This window comes from Carica papaya, chromosome 1, assembly GCF_054855325.1.
Source record: "Carica papaya isolate Zhongbai chromosome 1, ASM5485532v1, whole genome shotgun sequence".
NCBI lineage: Eukaryota > Viridiplantae > Streptophyta > Magnoliopsida > Brassicales > Caricaceae > Carica > Carica papaya.
Window position 1 is genome coordinate 23342816 of NC_142309.1, and position 16726 is coordinate 23359541.

General features: G+C 35.8%; 3 protein-coding genes across 16 annotated transcripts; 1 reads left to right on the forward strand and 2 right to left on the reverse strand.

The window, feature by feature from the left end:
• The first annotated feature begins 443 nt into the window (after window positions 1-443).
• On the forward strand, window positions 444-10737 carry LOC110818700 (uncharacterized). Of its 10 annotated transcripts, none has more exons than XM_088221594.1 (11): window positions 444-1006; window positions 1285-1474; window positions 2249-2335; window positions 3101-3493; window positions 4709-4880; window positions 5096-8611; window positions 8705-8834; window positions 8956-9019; window positions 9114-9664; window positions 10087-10127; window positions 10228-10737. In XM_088221594.1, exons 1-6 carry the CDS (start codon window positions 936-938, stop codon window positions 6142-6144), a joined length of 1962 nt encoding a protein of 653 aa, XP_088077720.1. In that variant the 5' UTR covers window positions 444-935; the 3' UTR covers window positions 6145-8611; window positions 8705-8834; window positions 8956-9019; window positions 9114-9664; window positions 10087-10127; window positions 10228-10737. The 10 variants fall into 10 exon arrangements, with proteins under 10 accessions (XP_088077720.1, XP_088077718.1, XP_088077721.1 ...); XM_088221592.1 differs by having other exon boundaries at window positions 9114-9201; window positions 9484-9664; window positions 10087-10737; XM_088221595.1 differs by having other exon boundaries at window positions 9114-9201.
• LOC110818699 (spindle pole body component 110) lies at window positions 6558-10395 on the reverse strand. 2 transcript variants are annotated; one of them, XM_022047655.2, is made up of 2 exons: window positions 10256-10395; window positions 6558-9798 (listed from the first exon to the last, which is right to left on the reverse strand). In XM_022047655.2, the coding sequence occupies exons 1-2, from the start codon at window positions 10347-10349 to the stop codon at window positions 6755-6757; spliced, it is 3138 nt and encodes a 1045-aa protein (XP_021903347.1). In that variant the 5' UTR covers window positions 10350-10395; the 3' UTR covers window positions 6558-6754. The 2 variants fall into 2 exon arrangements, with proteins under 2 accessions (XP_021903347.1, XP_088077714.1); XM_088221588.1 differs by having other exon boundaries at window positions 6558-9806; window positions 10256-10390.
• Window positions 10738-11495: 758 nt separating the features above from the next.
• LOC110818882 (uncharacterized) lies at window positions 11496-15469 on the reverse strand. 4 transcript variants are annotated; one of them, XM_022047904.2, is made up of 3 exons: window positions 15288-15466; window positions 13607-14179; window positions 11496-12151 (listed from the first exon to the last, which is right to left on the reverse strand). In XM_022047904.2, exons 2-3 carry the CDS (start codon window positions 14067-14069, stop codon window positions 12102-12104), a joined length of 513 nt encoding a protein of 170 aa, XP_021903596.1. In that variant the 5' UTR covers window positions 14070-14179; window positions 15288-15466; the 3' UTR covers window positions 11496-12101. The 4 variants fall into 4 exon arrangements, with proteins under 4 accessions (XP_021903596.1, XP_021903597.1, XP_021903594.1 ...); XM_022047905.2 differs by having other exon boundaries at window positions 12127-12267; window positions 15288-15469; XM_022047902.2 differs by lacking the exon at window positions 11496-12151 and adding an exon at window positions 13240-13508 and having other exon boundaries at window positions 15288-15469.
• Between the last annotated feature and the right edge of the window lie 1257 nt (window positions 15470-16726).

Genomic DNA, 16726 nt, shown 5'->3' on the forward strand with positions numbered 1-16726 from the left:
ACTCACGAATGTTATTTATTTTTGTTCGATTTTTCCTCTGCATTCAATTAACTTCATATTTTAAAAATATTTTTAATTAATCCATTTATGTTATTAATTTTTAACCTAGTATTTATTATAAAAATATGAAAATAAACTATAAATATTGAATTTTTTTTAATGTTAAACTGATTTTAATTAGTTCAAATACAAAATTTTTCATCGAGCATTTCTTAATATAAATTAATGGTTAATAAAAAAACAGTATCATATATCAAGATTTGTTACATGTAGCATTAGATGTTTTAAAAAATTTACAACTTAATTTAAAATAAATACTAAATTAAATATAAATAAATAACACAGTATTATATACACGTATGCTTATAATTTTAGTACCGTATAGTTTGGGCAGTTGGGCTGAATGCCGTAAAGCTCCTAAACTTTTTTTTTTTTCCGATCATTCACTGACTGAAGGAAGGATGGCATATTCGACTCTAAATATTAACCGAGGGCGAAGCCTCAAACATTCGACGAAGCTCAACTCCGAATGATGGGGATATAAGAGTCATTTCATCCTCTCTAAAGCGCATTGGACCTTCAAACTTGAAATCTCTTCCCCAGCCAGCGCATCCTTCGATTATTTTGCCGTTTCTACCTTCTCCTGTGCTCTTCCATACTCTCTCTTCTTCAACCCTGCCAAGCGCGTGTTCTCCACGCTTCTCAACGGTCGGTCATTCTGCCTGCACTCTTGTCCATTCTCGATCCCTCTCTTCTCGTCTTTATCTTCTTCTTTACCGGGCATAGTATTATCGTCCTTTTCTTCCTCTAGGGTTTTTGACCTCTCGCTAAAACCCTTGCCAGGGTTTTGGATGTTTTGATTGATTACTCTTACTTTTTGCGATTTCTTTGCTACTCCACTTTTTTTAATATGCAATTTGACCACAATAACCACAATGCTTGAGAAGACGAAGGAACACGGCAGGGGGTTTATCAGTGAAGAAGATATCTCCAGTCTTTTACAGAGGTATCAACTTTCACTCCCTCCTCTTATTCTATAACGAATGAATTTGTCTATTATTTCGCTGGGGTATTGCTTTGCTATGTGCTTTTTCTTTCACTCATTCCTCTTGTTGGGCGTGGTTTTTGTATTGGCTTTATCTGCAATTTTCTTTAAAGTTTCTATTGCCAGTTATTTTTCTTAGGTTTAGTTTTTATTTAATTTTCTATTATTATTCAATTGGTCATGTTCATGTTTTGTTTGGGTTTCTGATTTATTGAATGTTTTCTCTTGTTGGTGGACAGGTACAGCGCGACTGAAGTGCTGGCCTTGTTGCAGGAAGTAGCCCAGTATTCAGATGCGAAGCTCGACTGGGATGCACTGGTGCAGAAGACGACTACTGGGATTTCTAATGCGAGGGAGTATCAGATGCTATGGAGGCATTTGGCATATCGAGACTCCTTGACTGAAACGCAAGATGGAGCGCTACCCTTGGTCAGTTTTGCACCCTCTTCAAATTGTAGCTTGTAAAAAAGATTGTGTGGGGTATGAGAGGGTGTATGTGATTACTAGTCTTACTGGTCATAGTAGGTAAAATAATAAGGTTTTAAAATTAGGCATAGAATGGATCTTTCTCGGCTGATGATGATTGAATTTAAACTGTCAGACAGAATCGAGATAATGGTGCAATGAAAGAAATTAATCTAGTCTTTTTCTTTTGGCTGTACAAAGACAATCAAGAGGAGGTAGTTGATGAAAAGATTCATCTATTGCTAATATGTCTTGTTCTCATATACTCTTGTATTATTTTTCCATCTCAATCAATATATTTTTGAAGTTATACGTATCAATACACGCATACTCATAAATATATGTCTGTATGCATGCATGGTAGACCAGGCACCAAGGAGGTGCTGACCATGTATCTCAAATTCTCTGTCCGACATATATGTATAGTGGATGTCACTTAATCATTGACATGACTTTTTGATGAAGTGCCAACTAAATTAAATTCTATAATGGAAGATGTGATCATATATTTTCAATGGATTGCAGTTATCACAATGGATGCCGAAGGAACCTGTATTGCATTTATTTCAAAAAATATATTTTTTTATTTAAAAAAAAACCTGTATTGCCTTATTTTTTTTGTTGAGAAGGAAATGAAGAATGATATATGTTGAGAATGTCACTTAAGCTGTCATGCATGGTCTTGAAGTAAATCAGTTCTTGACCATGTATGCTTATGATAAACTTTCTGTCCTGCAGGATGATGATAGTGACTTAGAGTATGAATTGGAAGCTTTTCCTCATGTTAGCACTGAAGCTTCATCAGAGGCTGCAGCATGTGTAAAAGTAAGTGAATGAAATAGAGTTTTTTTTGAAAGATTTCTTTCCATGAGGTGTCTTCCTTTTGTTTCCCTTTTTTTCTTAAGTTGTTGCAAGAAAAGAAGATATATGAGAAAGGAAGAAGATATAAAATGGGGAAGATAAGGTAACCCCCCTCTCCCCTCAGGAATGAGAACAAAGTATAGAAATGGAACAAAAAAGAACAGAGAGATTAAACATGAAAAGAATATAAGCAACCTGATATCTTTGTAAGATGGAAAAAGAATCATCCCCTGTTCTCCCCCTTCCTTCTCCAGAAATCCTGTTCACCTTAACCCACAAATAAATTTTCCATTTTGAAAAATTACTTTGGAGCTTCCTATTGCTTGGATGGGGAGATGGTCCTGCATGTTGCTCCCTGCGGGTCATGCTTCTGTGCTAGCTCCTTTTGGCAAGTGGTGGACAATCATTTACATGTAAATATGCTAGTGAAATATGTCCTTTGGATCATTTACACACTAAAATGAAGCCTTAATCTTGACAAACATCGGGACATCCAAGTTACCTCCTGGACCCTGGTTAAGGGATTACTAACAGGGTTTGAGGCGCCGCTTTGCCCAGCGTGCATGGGTCATTAATGGTTAATGAGACTGAGGGGTTACCAGCGAATCAAATCTCTTTATAATACTTGATGGCTTATTTTCTTTGGAAAAAGAAAAGATTGTTTATTTAAGGCTTGTACCTTTTTTGCAATTAGCTTATGTTACAGTTTCTCTCTCTATTTGTGTTCAGGTACTTATTGCTTCTGGCTTACCATGTGACTGCAATCTACCTAACAGCTCTACTGTTGAGGCTCCACTGACCATAAATATACCTAATGACCCATCGTTTAGGAGCACTTCTGAACATTCTCAAACTTCCAGATCAATGAGAGGGGTAAACATTACTGTTCCAGTATCTGTTCAAAAGCAACCATTACCCGCAACAACAGCTAATGAAGGACTGGATGCAAATGGGTCAGTTAGTGGCACTGGCAGCTTACCACCTCGAAGAAAAAGAAAACCTTGGTCAGAAGCAGAGGATTTGGAACTGATTGCTGCTGTGGAGAAATGTGGTGAAGGGAATTGGGCTAACATATTAAAAGGAGACTTCAAGTCAGATAGAACTGCTTCACAGCTATCTCAGGTTCTATTTGGAATTTCACGTAGCTGATATTTTTTGTTTGATTTATTTTTCCGTTCTTTGGCTTTATTGATTTGTTTATCCATCTTTTAAACCTAAGACTATCACGAATCATGCATTGTTTTCTTGGAACGTACTCTCAATGTCTTTGCTTTGGACATGATATTGGTATGTGAATAAGAGTGTCGATACTCAAACGTATTTGGTTTGAGTTATTTATTAATATAAATATGAATGTGACTGTCCCTCTGGTGCCTCTCAATGGACTTTTTTCCCTTAAAAAAAAGGTAAACATAAATTATAAATGTGCGTTTATGAAACTAAAAAGCTTAAAATGTGTGATAAACTGTTATTGATTGCACAAAATAATAAGTAACACAATTGTACAACATGTCACAACTTGTATTTTTCATTAAAAAATGCTGTGGCCTGGTGAGCATGTGTCTATATTTTCAGTAAACCTGCTTTGGTTCAACTCCTGTTCTTTTGCCATTTTTAGAACTATTACACCCTCACATGACCGAACCGCAGAAGAATTAATTCTTCGGATTTGCAGCAAAAGGTTCTATTTTCTGACTGGGGCCTTTTTGGTTGACCTTCTCCTTGAATCTTGATCCTTCTGCTTACCATTACATAATTTCATGATTGCCCAGTGGATTCAAGGACTCATCAGATGGTGGGTTCTTTCTAGGTATTCATAATCGTGTATCTTCTCAGGTTGTTTTTGACATGCTCTGTAGTCAACATGTCTTTTACTTGTGTTTTTGTGAATGATACATTCTGTTGTGGTCTCTGTCAATGATGTCTGCCAAAGTTTCACCCTTTTAACCATTCCAATTTTTAAAGTTTAAATCATTAATATTGTAGTTTATATTTTGGCATGCATCATCATTAATCATATTATTTTGTTTAGTTGTGAATCCCAGAGCAATTATTTTTCTTCATGTTTCTGGTAAGCATCTACTTGTGAACTTGATGTGTGTTTTTAAGTTGTATGGATGGGTTAGTGCAATGCTGTTATTGTTCGATACAGCTGTCTGTTGTCATCTAGTCCGGTCAGGATGTCTGGGTTCTACCCAGTTTTCCCGGGTTCAAATCTCGGCAACGGCATTTGCGCTAATTTTCATGGTTGATTATGTAAAATATGCAATATGGTAGTGACAATTAACTTCTTTACCTTTTATTCTACTAATTGTGACAAGTTTCCTTGTATTGCAGAGATGGGCCATTATTAGGAAAAGACGCAACAACTTGAATGCGGGAGCTAACCATGCTGGTGCACACCGAACAGAGTCACAGTTGGCAGCTACTCATGCAGCTAATCATGCAATGTCCTTGGCCCTTGCTGGTCCACCAGCTAAAAATCTGACAGCAGGTTTGAGTTGTCCGGGTGATTTCCTTCTCCAGTTAATGCTATTTTTTAGTCCTAATATGGCTAGCATAGAAATCCATGAAAAATGAAGACAATAATCAAGAATATTGATCATAGTTTTTTCTTTATGATATTTTTCTCAAATGCTGGATGCTAGACTTGCTTGTTTGTGTTTAATCCATCTGAGATTTGGTGGTTGGCTCATGTCTAAGTGCTGAATGTCTTTGGATCAGTTGGGACAGCGTCAAGCGTTGCATCTCGAAACTCTGCTCAACCCACTTCTATTGCTAAAGCTCAAATAGTTGACAGCAACACTTTACAAGCCCAAGATCAACCTCCACATGGTACCATCCCAACAAAACCATCTCTAGTCAGACCATCAAATGCTGCATCAAAACCTCGGATATCTGCAAAGAAGACATTGGTGAATCCTAATCCTTGTTCAGATTCAGCTGCACCAACTGCTACTCTTGCTACAGGGATGAAGATTGCTCGACCTTCAGATGCTGCTTCGCTACTCAAGCCTGCCCCAGGAAAAAATATTATCCATATCAAATCCTCAGGCGGGTTGTCTGTTAAATCATCCTTACCTACTAACACTTCCACACACATGAAGGCTTTTCCCAAAATTCCAACTGGTGTTGGGGCTGAACGGTTCTCGGGTAATCCCTCTGTCCCTTCTAGCTCAGTTGTAGCTGTCTCGCTAAAGCCACAGCATGCTTCATCAATGTCTGCTTTAACATCAAACAAGTCAAATGCTCTGACATCCTATCCTGATCCTGTACTTCACTCTAAGCAACAGGTTAAGCCTGTTGGTGAGACCAAAGTTTCAAAACCAGATGAGAAGCCAGAAGAGCAAGTCCAAGGAGGTCAACCATTTATAGAAGAGAAAGAACAAACTGAGAAAATTCTGGAAGATAAAGTAGAAGAGAACGAACAAACTAGGAAAATTCGGGAAGATAAAGCAGATACGAGAAACCAAGAAACAGAATTAGAAAAACAAGCTACTGTTGCCAAGGATCCAAATCCTAGTACTTCAAATATGGAGGTAGTTCAAACTGACCAACTGGATGTCATCAGCCACTGTGCTGAAGAGAATCCAAATGCAAATAATGGTCAAGTGATGGATTCATCAATTGATAGAAGGGAAAAGCATTCTGAAGTTAAAGAGAGTGGTGAGAATGTGAATGTAAATAAGCAGTCGAGTTTATCAACCGTAACTAATGAATGCACTGAGAATCCAGAGCTTAGGAGCAAATTAGAGGCTGGAAATGGGATTTAGCGGGAAAAAATCTTGTGAAAATTCATGAACTTCTATTGATCTGGGTTTAGTTTTGTTTTAGGAAAATCTGTTTTGTAGATTAATTTGTCGAAGGATCTCTTGGGCAAAATGGTTAAATGTTTATCCTTGTACAAATCTCCACAGACAGAATCATCCCCTCCCTCTGTCTTTTATCAAATGGAATTAATTCTTTGAAAATTTAAAAAAAAAAACTGATTATGTTCACCCAAAATTTTAATTAACTTGCCAAATTTCCTTCTCCAAAATCATTAATTTACATTTTTCTCTTAATTTTCTCCTTTCTTGTATCTTACGGTGCTGTTTTGTCTAATTTAAAAAATCTGCATTTCTGAAAGTTATATTCTTTGTTTTGTTGATTAATGGTCAAGTAAACAGTAAAGAGCTTGAGAGACTTCTGCAGAACAAAGATGGCAAATATATATTTTTCTGGATGAGCACGATTAATTAATAATAAAACCAAGAATCTGAAATCCAGAAATCCAGAAATCAGAATTGGAATTTTCTGCTCAAGCACTAACCAGGGAAACACAAGTGAAATACAGGATTAATGGAAAAGAAGATAGGGAATAAGCTAAAACTACTTTGGCAATCAAGGGCGGCCTGATGATGCAGCATAACTGTACTGTTTCTGCAACTGTGGACTCATACATGAGAACAGAGACGCTTTCTGCTGCTTATGCCTCTTCAACTTCACTCCGAACAAGAAAGACCGCAGTGGAATCCTCGGCCGGCCGGACGAGCCTCTCGTCTGCGACGAGTTATCCTTGAACTGGAAAATTCCAAGCTCTTCTTCCAGTTGTGACACTGTCTTCTCTATGTCTACCTTGAGGATTTTCACGCGGTCCACACCTGCCTGCAACTCGTTGGAGATCTTGTTGTTCTCCTGTTTCATGTTAAGAATTTCCCCGTGGAACTTCGCGGCTTGGAATTCGGAGAGAACTGTTCTGACTCCTTGACTTGCTCCGGTAACTCTCGAAACCTCATCTTGAATGTTGCATAGAGACGAGTATCTTCCCTTCAGTTCATCTTTCAGTATTGCATTGTTCTCCAACCAGAGAGTCAATTCTGTCTGTATCTGTTTCAAATGTTTGTATATCGGCCGGGCATCGGAACCGAAAGATCCTTGTTTCACGCTTCCTTCTTCTTCTTCCCTCCTGCTCTGCTTCAGTTTCAGGAGTTCAGATCTTAAGTCCTGGACGGCCGTCTGGAATTTTTGAATCTGATGAAATGCAGTGCTGAATCTCAACCAGAACTCTAGGTTTTCCTCCAACAATTCATCGATATCCGATCGGATTCTTTCTTCCACAGTTTGGACAACATTGGGATTGTTTGCCACTTTCTTCTTTACTTCATTTTCAACGGATTTAGGGTTTTTCAAGTCTCCCTGTTGAGGTGATTCGCTGATTGTTTCTCCAGGTTCATCTTGCTGTTGATTTGAACTTGGAGTTGAAATATTAACTGGACTAGGAGGTAAAAGACTGATAACTGGACTTGGAGATAAAAGACTCAGAGGACTTGGAGATGAAACATGAGCCGGAGTTGGAGATGAAAGACTAAGCGGATTTGGAGATGAAATATTAACTTGCCGTGTAGATGAGCGATTAAGTGGAGTTGGAGATGAAACATTAGATTCTGGACAGCTTGTTATTTGGCTTATGTTTTCTTGGTGTTCTTCCGGATGAGAGTATCTACATTCCGATTGATGTCCGTCTGGATTTTCGCCGGAATCTTTCTCCGACGAGTTCAGTTTCTGCCTTAAAGTCTGGATCTCTACATCTCTGAAAGAAACAGCATTCTTCAACTCCCTTATCTGCAACGCCAATTCAAAGAATCCGTCCCGGTTTTTCTTCTCCACCATGTTGAGCTTTCTCTTTACCTCCCTGTAATTTCTAACAACTGAAGTGTACTCCTCTAGCAGAATCTTCTCTCTGTCTTCAAACCCAGTTGAGAACACCTGCCGCCAGTCAGAATGATCTTCTTCATCTTCCGTTCCTGATTCCTCTGCTTCGACATCAAAAATACTGCTTGCAGTTTCAGATAAGTATTTCTTCTCAGCTTTTTCCTCTGGCACAGACTCCGGAGGTTTCTCCAGGACGATAATATCATGTTTTTCGCTTTCTCTGGGTACAAGACTATTATAATTCTCATCCCCTGTTTCATTTGATATCAATGGATCATTATGATTTTCTTTCTCTGTTTCATTTGATATCAATGGATAAGTATGATTATCTTTCTTTTCCTCTGATATTTTCATGTGCTTTGATGTTAACTGCTTATTATCTGGCTCATGTTGTTCAACCTCCTTCTCTAATTTGGCACTAGAATCAGTTCTCACATCTTCGATCTGCACACTCTTTAATTTGTCAGACAAATGATCAATATTGCAATTTGCTTCGGTGAAATGTGTTTGGAGATTAGTGTTCCGGGCTTCGATACTTTGGTTGAGGTTCTTAACTCTATTCAATTCCTCCTCTAGCTGTTTTATCTTGCTGTTCATATTATCTGACCCTGAAGCAAGAGAATCTCTGTCCTCTTCCAGGATGTGAATGTGTGAATGCAGCTCATCGGTTTCTGATCTTAATCTCTTTACCAATGCAGTCTGGGAAGAGACTGTAGTTTCCAATGTGACAACCTTGTTTACAAGTTCATCAATTTTCTCTGCTAATTGGGTAACTGTTAGATTAGAGCTTGAATCAGCCTCAAGCTCTTCTTTGATTCTGTCTCTTAAGAGTTTCAGGTCTAGTTTTTCTTCTTCCATTGCTTCTGAAAATTGTGGATTTTCACTTGCAGACTCAGTTTCTTCTTCAGCTTCCTCATCATGGACATTTTCCTCTGGGAGAAATTCCTTTTTGAGGTTTGCAAATTTCTGATGAGCTTTCTGAATCCTTGTGCACTCAACTCTTGCCTCTTCCACTGATTGCTTCTGTTTCTCTTCCAATTTACACAAGGTCTCTTGGCAAGACTTAATAGCTGTATCTGCCATGAGAGATCGAGCTTCGTTGTCTTCAATAACAGTGCCAATGCCGAATTCATCTTGTAAGCTGCAAACTTTCTTCTGTAATTCAGTGATCTCGTCTTCGATTTCCCAGTACTTTTCATAAGCATTTTCATATGTGCTTCTGACAAACTCCTTCTCAGTTTGCAACCTTAAGATTCCCTTCTGCAGTTTGTCAATTTCTTTTAGTGCCTCATCCTTGCTGAGGCCTGAACTTATTGGAGGAGGAGTTTTGATGGTAGAAGTAGAAGTCCTCTTTAGAGCGACTTTTTTCCTTGTCAATAACATAGAATGGCATCTGAGATCTTTCTTTGGAATGTCAGGGGCCTTCGGAACTCTACCTATGGGGAGATTAGGCAGATTTCTGGATGGCCCGTCTGGATTTCCTTCATGGTCATCTTCATCCAATGAAACTGGCACTTGTTCTGGGAAAGCAGTCGCAATGGTGCGGTTAGCACTTTGTAACTCCCTTGACAAGTGATCATATCTTTCGGCTAAAGCACGGTATGACCGAAAAGCCTCCTCAACAAAGTTGACGATTTCTGGCCTTTTTTTATAGTACATTTCTGCCCTCTTTGCAAAAGTATCTCCATCCTCATCGATGATTTTGAGTGTGTAATTTACCTTCTCCTCCATATCTGCAGTTCTACAAAAACATGTTAACAATCACTTCTAATCCCCGGAAAAACAAAAACTATCTTGTTGTGCCTCTCTCTGATTTAGCTCATAATCCTTTTACGGACTGATTTTGTCAGTAAATTTCTCAAATGGGTTATGTATCTTTTTCTAACCCATGTCAGATTTATTCATGTTTTGTTGTTATACACAATTTTCCAAGTTCTCCACCTTTATTTTCTTCTTCTAAAATTCCCATTATCGAACTAATCAAGGTTTTCATCTAAATTACAGTTTTCACTAATCAACAGGTGTTAACCAATATGAAGCAAAATGAAGAATAGCATTGAAGGTAAAAAGAAAGAACCCATTACAGATCAATCCAAACCCAGATAAGAACCTGATTTTTTTTTCAGTTCATTAATCTAACAATCCGATCAAACTTGATCTAGATTGTAAAAAGTAAAGAAGAGTAAATACCTTGGAGGTTCTGTTCCAGCCATTTGGACTGCTTGGTCCTAATATGGCTGGCCCACCACCATGAATAAGCATTGGTTGCAGCTCTCTGTAACATCCTTCTTTTCTCGAATGAAAACTCAACAGACCCATTTTAAGCCATAACCCACCTTCATCTCGCCATTACAAACTCACCAAGAAGAACAACAATGGCGTCCGAGTCAGAGGAACCGAGTCTGTGTCAAAAAAAAAAAATTAAAAAATGGAGGAGAGCATACTTCGCCCGGTTTATGTGTTGGATCCTTTGACAGAGCTGATTTATAGGAGAAGCCTTTAAAGAGATCAGAGTGTCCATGTGGCTAAAGTTACAAGACAAGGGTACTTCTGTTCTGTTCTGTTCTGTTTCTTGTCGTTTTCACTTATTTCTTGTTCTGGTAATCTAGTTTTGTGTTTAGTGAACCAAATCTTTTATGCCACCCTAATAATAAATCATAGTTACTATTAAATAGTTGTCTTTATATTGATTTATGGTTTCACACCTGTACCAGAAACAAGTTCGGTTATATATATATACACACACAAGACATTCATATGATTAAAAATATTAATGTAATATAAAAGAAAATGTGGGTTCTTGTTAATACATTTTTTCTGTTTTAGCCTTTTGTTAAAGCCTAACCTTTATTTACCAAAATACCTTCAAGCTTGAATTTCTTATGGTCTGTTATTTCAGTTAATTAATTAAATAATTTATAATTATGCTATTTGTTTTTAGTTTTATTTTATGTGTTTTGTAAAGTTAGTCTGGCTTCATGGGTTATCACTTTCAAAGGTGCCAATATGCTCTGTGTTTTCTTTTAGTTTTATTATTTTTTTTTTTCTGTTCAATGAATGGTAAAAATAAACACATTATTATTTTTAAATGGTATTTCTATTTTATTTTTTAAAAAATAAATATAAAATATTATGTAAGTTTAACCCAAATAAGGGATCCCACCCACTTGATTTAATATCATCACACAATTAACTCATGATGTGTGATATTGAGAAAATAAATTGGCACAACCTTTTTTTTTTCTTTTTTTTTTGCTTTAAGATGACAAAATTTTTAAAAATTTCAATGTATATTTATATTAGTATTTAGAAAATAAGCTTCATAAAATTTAGTTAAGGAAAAAATTTGTATAAATTTTTAATTTTAAAATAAATTATTTATCTCTCCGAGCGTAAATCTTCAATTATTTACAGAAATACTTTTTTAATATTGATCAAATAGAAAAGTTATTTACATTAATAAAATGAAGCCATATATGTACATTGATATTTACATAAAAGAATGAAAAAGCAAACAAGCACAACACATTCCCCCTTTTTCTTCAATAAATTGTCCTCTCACAAATATCGAATAGAATAGCTCAAAACTCGAACCCACACTCGCAGTGAAAAGGGGACGAAAATACTAACCAGTTCCATTTCTCTCCTTAAAATACTAACTAATCAATAGTTGCAGCCAACCCTCTTCTTCCTCACCAGCTAGCATTCACGCTGCAATTTCTCCTTGAATTTGGAATGGCAAGGAGGATGACACCATCAACCACCGCGACAACTCTTTCCCGGTTTATTTCAGTTCAAATCTCAGGGACCTTCACTTTCAGCTGCTCATTTGTTAATATTAGCAGGCAACTCCAACACCAATAATAAACTAGGGTGACTACTAAATTCTTTTCTTCTCTAATCATCATTTTTTTTTTTTGGAGATTCCTTCTTTCTCTCCAGTTTTATATCTCTATATTACACTTTATACAATATTTATAGAAATCTAGAGATTAAAGCAAGCAGGATATCCATAAGATGCTGCTGCTCCAGAAGATCAATGGTTCTGGAGGGAATAAAGAAATTGTTCCATGTATTTCTTGCTATCTGCATATCCAATCCAGCCAAAGATGAGGAAAAGGTCAGCCTAGATCGCAAATTTCCGGGATAGATTCATCAAATGTACCATAACTTCACATTTTCCAACAAATCGAATTCATATACTGCATCAAATGTTACAGTTAATGCGAGTCTAAGCATGCCTTTTTTCGTCTAGTAGATTCATTCAATTGATCTAACAAGATATAGTAAAATTTGTGAAAGCATAATACGAATAATGAGAAAACGAGAGAAATTAATATAAAAGAGAGCCTAAAAATGTAATGGGTACAGTAGCAAGATGACTAGAGCGCTCACAGCTCTATCATAGAATTAATAATTCAAAACGGGTTTTAAGTGTTGAATCAGAAGTAAATGGACTAGGTTCGATGAGGGCAAATGTGTTCTCCCAAAACATTGTTTCTCTAATTTCTCTCCAGCTAAGCATCTATTGAAGCTTAAAGTATGTCACCCATAGGCCACTACTAAAGTTGATGCCTTAACTTTATTATCATCTAACCACCACAGTGCCCATCTGACTACAAATGCCCCAACCATCTCACCCGAGTAGTTTAATATAACATGAAAAATTACCAAATTCATTGGAAGAGAAGAAGCCAAAGATCTGTAAATCGCATATGATTCAATGCCTAGTCATGAAACTAAAATAAGATAAGGTACGAAATTCATTTGCTTTGATTTCCCAAGACAAACTAAAGAATTGTGTCATCTATCAACAGATCAAATATCCAAAGGTCCGACACATAAACACAATCAAGAAATGTGAAACTTAGCAAAACGATTTCTAGTTATTGCAATTAATTGGATAGACTCAGCAACAAAAAATGCTTCAAAAAACTAGTCAACGACCTCTGTGTTCCAATTAATCTATCAAGTATCTACCTCCACCATACCTAAAAAATTTGTTGTGTTTGGTTCAATATCATTCAATTCCTTATTCTAATTTTCATATATCTTCATGCATAATTAGAGCACATTTCAATCATCGTTCACTTGACCTTATTGATTATTATCTTTCTTCAAGGTGAGTTCAATTCTCCCCTTCAACAAACGTAAAATATGCGTAGTGAATAATATAACACAACAAATTATGCATTTAAGATTAACACGAGAATTATAAATAGGAATTTAATCGGAATAGAACCAAAAGCAGCATCAATGTTTTCCCGAAAGAGGTTCTTACATCTTGTATTGGTTCAATGCCCATTGTATTCCTAATTAATTCCTAGTTTTCTTTTTCAAATTAGTCTTAAGAACTACAACATGATCTTCACGTTCGAGTCACCTCTTCTCCCACCTTGAATCCTTGGGAGTAAGAGTAGAGGCAAGTTGCAAGTCGAACATTCTACATATTGATATGAAAATATAGAATTATTCTAATAATTAAAGCGAACAAGTATTTACGCAATAGCAATTAAACTAGGGAGAAGCAATGGCACATACCGAGAGGGTAACTATCCGGTATTTTCACAACAGCACCCAAAACATTATTCTTTGAATCTTCCATCACATGCTCTTGACTCTGCCCATAACATCGAACCAGCACAGCGAAGCTGTTATCCATATCATCATCACTCTGGAATCCAGGCCCATGAGGCTCCAACCATCCAATCGAATAATCTGAACCATCAGATTCAGACCCTGAAACGCATCCACCATCAGATGGCACTAGAACAACGTCGTATTCCCTATCAATTTTTCTCTCTTCCCGACTATGCCATTTGCGCTTGACCCTCCTAGATGAGGATGCCATTTTAGCACCTTTAACCAGAGGGAATTTCAGATGATCTGCCTCCCACAGACCCGAATCCGACGAAGAAGTTAGAGAAGACCCATTTGAGATTCTGGGCTCTAGATGCTTCCCACTCCACAACCACCATGACAGATGGGAAAATGCCACCGCCATGTAAATCAATCAAAAATCCCAAGCAGAGAAGTATTACTTGCAGTGAAAAAAGCAAGTAATTTTCGCCTAGAAGCAAATGTGGGGCAATTGATGCCAGCAGCAGTTTCTGCCTGTAGCAGGAATTAAGAATAAGTTTAAACAGATTGATCAAATACAAAAACAGACAAAATATGTATAATCACAGTTTACAAGGCAAAAACAAAAGAAACCTTCATTTTCTTAGCATCCAAACAGGAAAATAAAATAAGCTAGAGTTCTAGAAGAAAATGAAATATTGAATAAGAGACATGTTGAATCTGATGGCCAATAGAGACTTCTTGTTGAATCTGATAGCCAACAACCATCTCCATGAAACTATTGCTCAATGCATTCAATCATTCAATATAAGTTAACCCCCATTTTCTCCTCTCTCTAAGGGTGATAATAGATATGAAGATAACCAGAGAGAGGGTTTCTCATAAATATTTTTCCATCATTTTTCTAGGCAGCCAAACAAAGAGTCATTGGGTATCAAGATATCCCTTTCCAGCGAAAAGTCTGAGAATTATCACTGTCAAATACAACGAATTTCCTAATAAACCAGAGAATACAAGTCTGTCTGTCTACATTTGAAACAAATTTAAAACAATCCAAAAATAGAAACTAGCCAAATAAAGATTTTTTCCCAAAGCGCGAAAAAGTAAACAAAATTAGTAATAATCAATTAAAAAGCAACATGAAAAATTTACAAACACCCACCTGAAATTTGTAAAACCAGGTTTATCCAGGCCTCGAAAACCCAAACTTTTTCCTTTCTACGAAATCTCCATATAATTAACCAAAAAAAATCCATATTTTCTTTTTGTAATTTACATTGTCCCGGTCAATCAAACATTACATTAAGCTATTATTACCCACCACCACACACACACATATATATATATATATACAAACACGCATGTAATACACATATATATAACTTCACATAAAGATAAGGTAAAACTGCAAAACTTAAATACCCATATGGATTTTTCATTTTTCAAAAGAAAAGAGCAAAAAATAAGTAAACTTTTTTTGCCTTGTGGATTAAACTTCGAATATCGGAAGAAGATTCAAAGACCCATAAAAGTTATACTAACAATAATCACATTATTATAACCATTTATATCCACAAACAAGACCCAACAGAAAAGAAAGAGGAGAAAGAAAGAAATAAGAACAGCTTTTCTCTATATATACCTTAAGAAAGAAAATCTGTATTGCCAGGTTTCCAGCAAAATCAAAACTGTAATGGAGATTTTAGTTTCAAATTTTTCTCTCCCTTGGCTTTGAAGAATCAAAGAGAGAGAGAGAGAGAGAGAGAGAGAGAGAGAGAGAGAGCTTTCTAGTAAATTGCCGGGTAGTTTAGTGTTTAAGCTCTGCCAATTATTTAACACGCAGCATAAAATGATGAGTTTTAATCTTAGTAAAAAACAAAAACGCTATGATCCCGTGCAATCAGGAACATGATAAGTACGCCTGATTTCCTTCCACGTAGGCAACAGCAGGGGCATGGTTTAAAAATACAAGGGTAAATTTAGAACGGACTGGTTTTTTTATTTAATGGTAAAAATTTTTTACTCTCTAATTTTGCGTATCAGGTAAAATTTATTTCCATAAATTACATTTTGAACTATAATTTCAAACATCATTTAAAAAAAAAATCGAAATAGCTAATCAAAATTAATTTTCAGTAATTAATTTAATCTTTTATGAAATTAAATAATGTAGAAATATGTGTTGGAGGTGCACGTGAAAGACATGGAATTGGGCACATGGGATCGTGGCCATGTGAGTGCCAGGTCAGATAAGAGGTGAGTGCCAGGTCAGATATGGTTGGAGAGGGAGAAAGAGGGGTGGTGACGTGGCGTGAAGATAGGAATTTGTTGTTACGTGCGGGAGTGGTTCCAGTAACCCCTCCACAACCCACAACAGGAGAAGAGAAATAGAACAAGGTTTCTTCTAGTGTCTTTTTTTTTTAATAAAAAAAAAAAAAACAATTCTTACGGCAACCCCCCGGATATTACCGAACATTGATTTTTATTTTTATATTTAAAAATATTTTTATAATTGAATAGATAAATTTAAAATTAAAATATAATTTTAATCATTTAAATATAAATATTATATAATTTATATTTTTTAAAAAAATAAATTCAGTAAAATATTCTTATTTTAATTTCAATTTTTATCTAACGCATCAATTTGTATTTAAAAATAAATTATTATTTTCAGATGTTTATGATTGTTTTTTTTTTTTAATTTTAATGTACAAATATCTGGTACGTGTATAGTGAGACAGGCAAGGCTCACCCAATAAAGTAGCATCACCGCTTAACTAATAAATATTTACCTTATTTTAAAAGGAAATATTTAATTTGATTTTAATTAATTTTTGTTTTACAATAAGTATTCAAAAGATTATTAATCAATTGACAGCATTGAACTAGTGCTAATTAATTAATTATTGTACTGCTAGAAACCATAAACCAAATTAATTTCAAATAAATAATTTTATTACATATATATATATATATAGCTACACCCGATGACAATTACTTATATAGCTCAAATTGGACAAATAAAAAATTAAAATATGTTTCTAATTGAAATTAAAGCAGGTCATAAACGAGGTTATT

Bases quoted from the DNA above. Each gene is read 5' to 3' on its own strand.
- LOC110818882 (XM_022047902.2), bottom strand. From the start codon at position 14,069: ATGGCGGTGGCATTTTCCCATCTGTCATGGTGGTTGTGGAGTGGGAAG. The intron at 13,509-13,606 runs GTATGTGCCATT...ATCAATATGTAG, and splicing joins ACCGGATAGTTACCCTCTCG to AATGTTCGACTTGCAACTTG.
- LOC110818699 (XM_022047655.2), bottom strand. From the start codon at position 10,349: ATGTTACAGAGAGCTGCAACCAATGCTTATTCATGGTGGTGGGCCAGC. The intron at 9,799-10,255 runs GTATTTACTCTT...GTAGAACTGCAG, and splicing joins GCTGGAACAGAACCTCCAAG to ATATGGAGGAGAAGGTAAAT.
- LOC110818700 (XM_088221591.1), top strand. From the start codon at position 936: ATGCTTGAGAAGACGAAGGAACACGGCAGGGGGTTTATCAGTGAAGAA. The intron at 1,007-1,284 runs GTATCAACTTTC...GTTGGTGGACAG, and splicing joins ATCTCCAGTCTTTTACAGAG to GTACAGCGCGACTGAAGTGC. The intron at 1,475-2,248 runs GTCAGTTTTGCA...TCTGTCCTGCAG, and splicing joins AAGATGGAGCGCTACCCTTG to GATGATGATAGTGACTTAGA.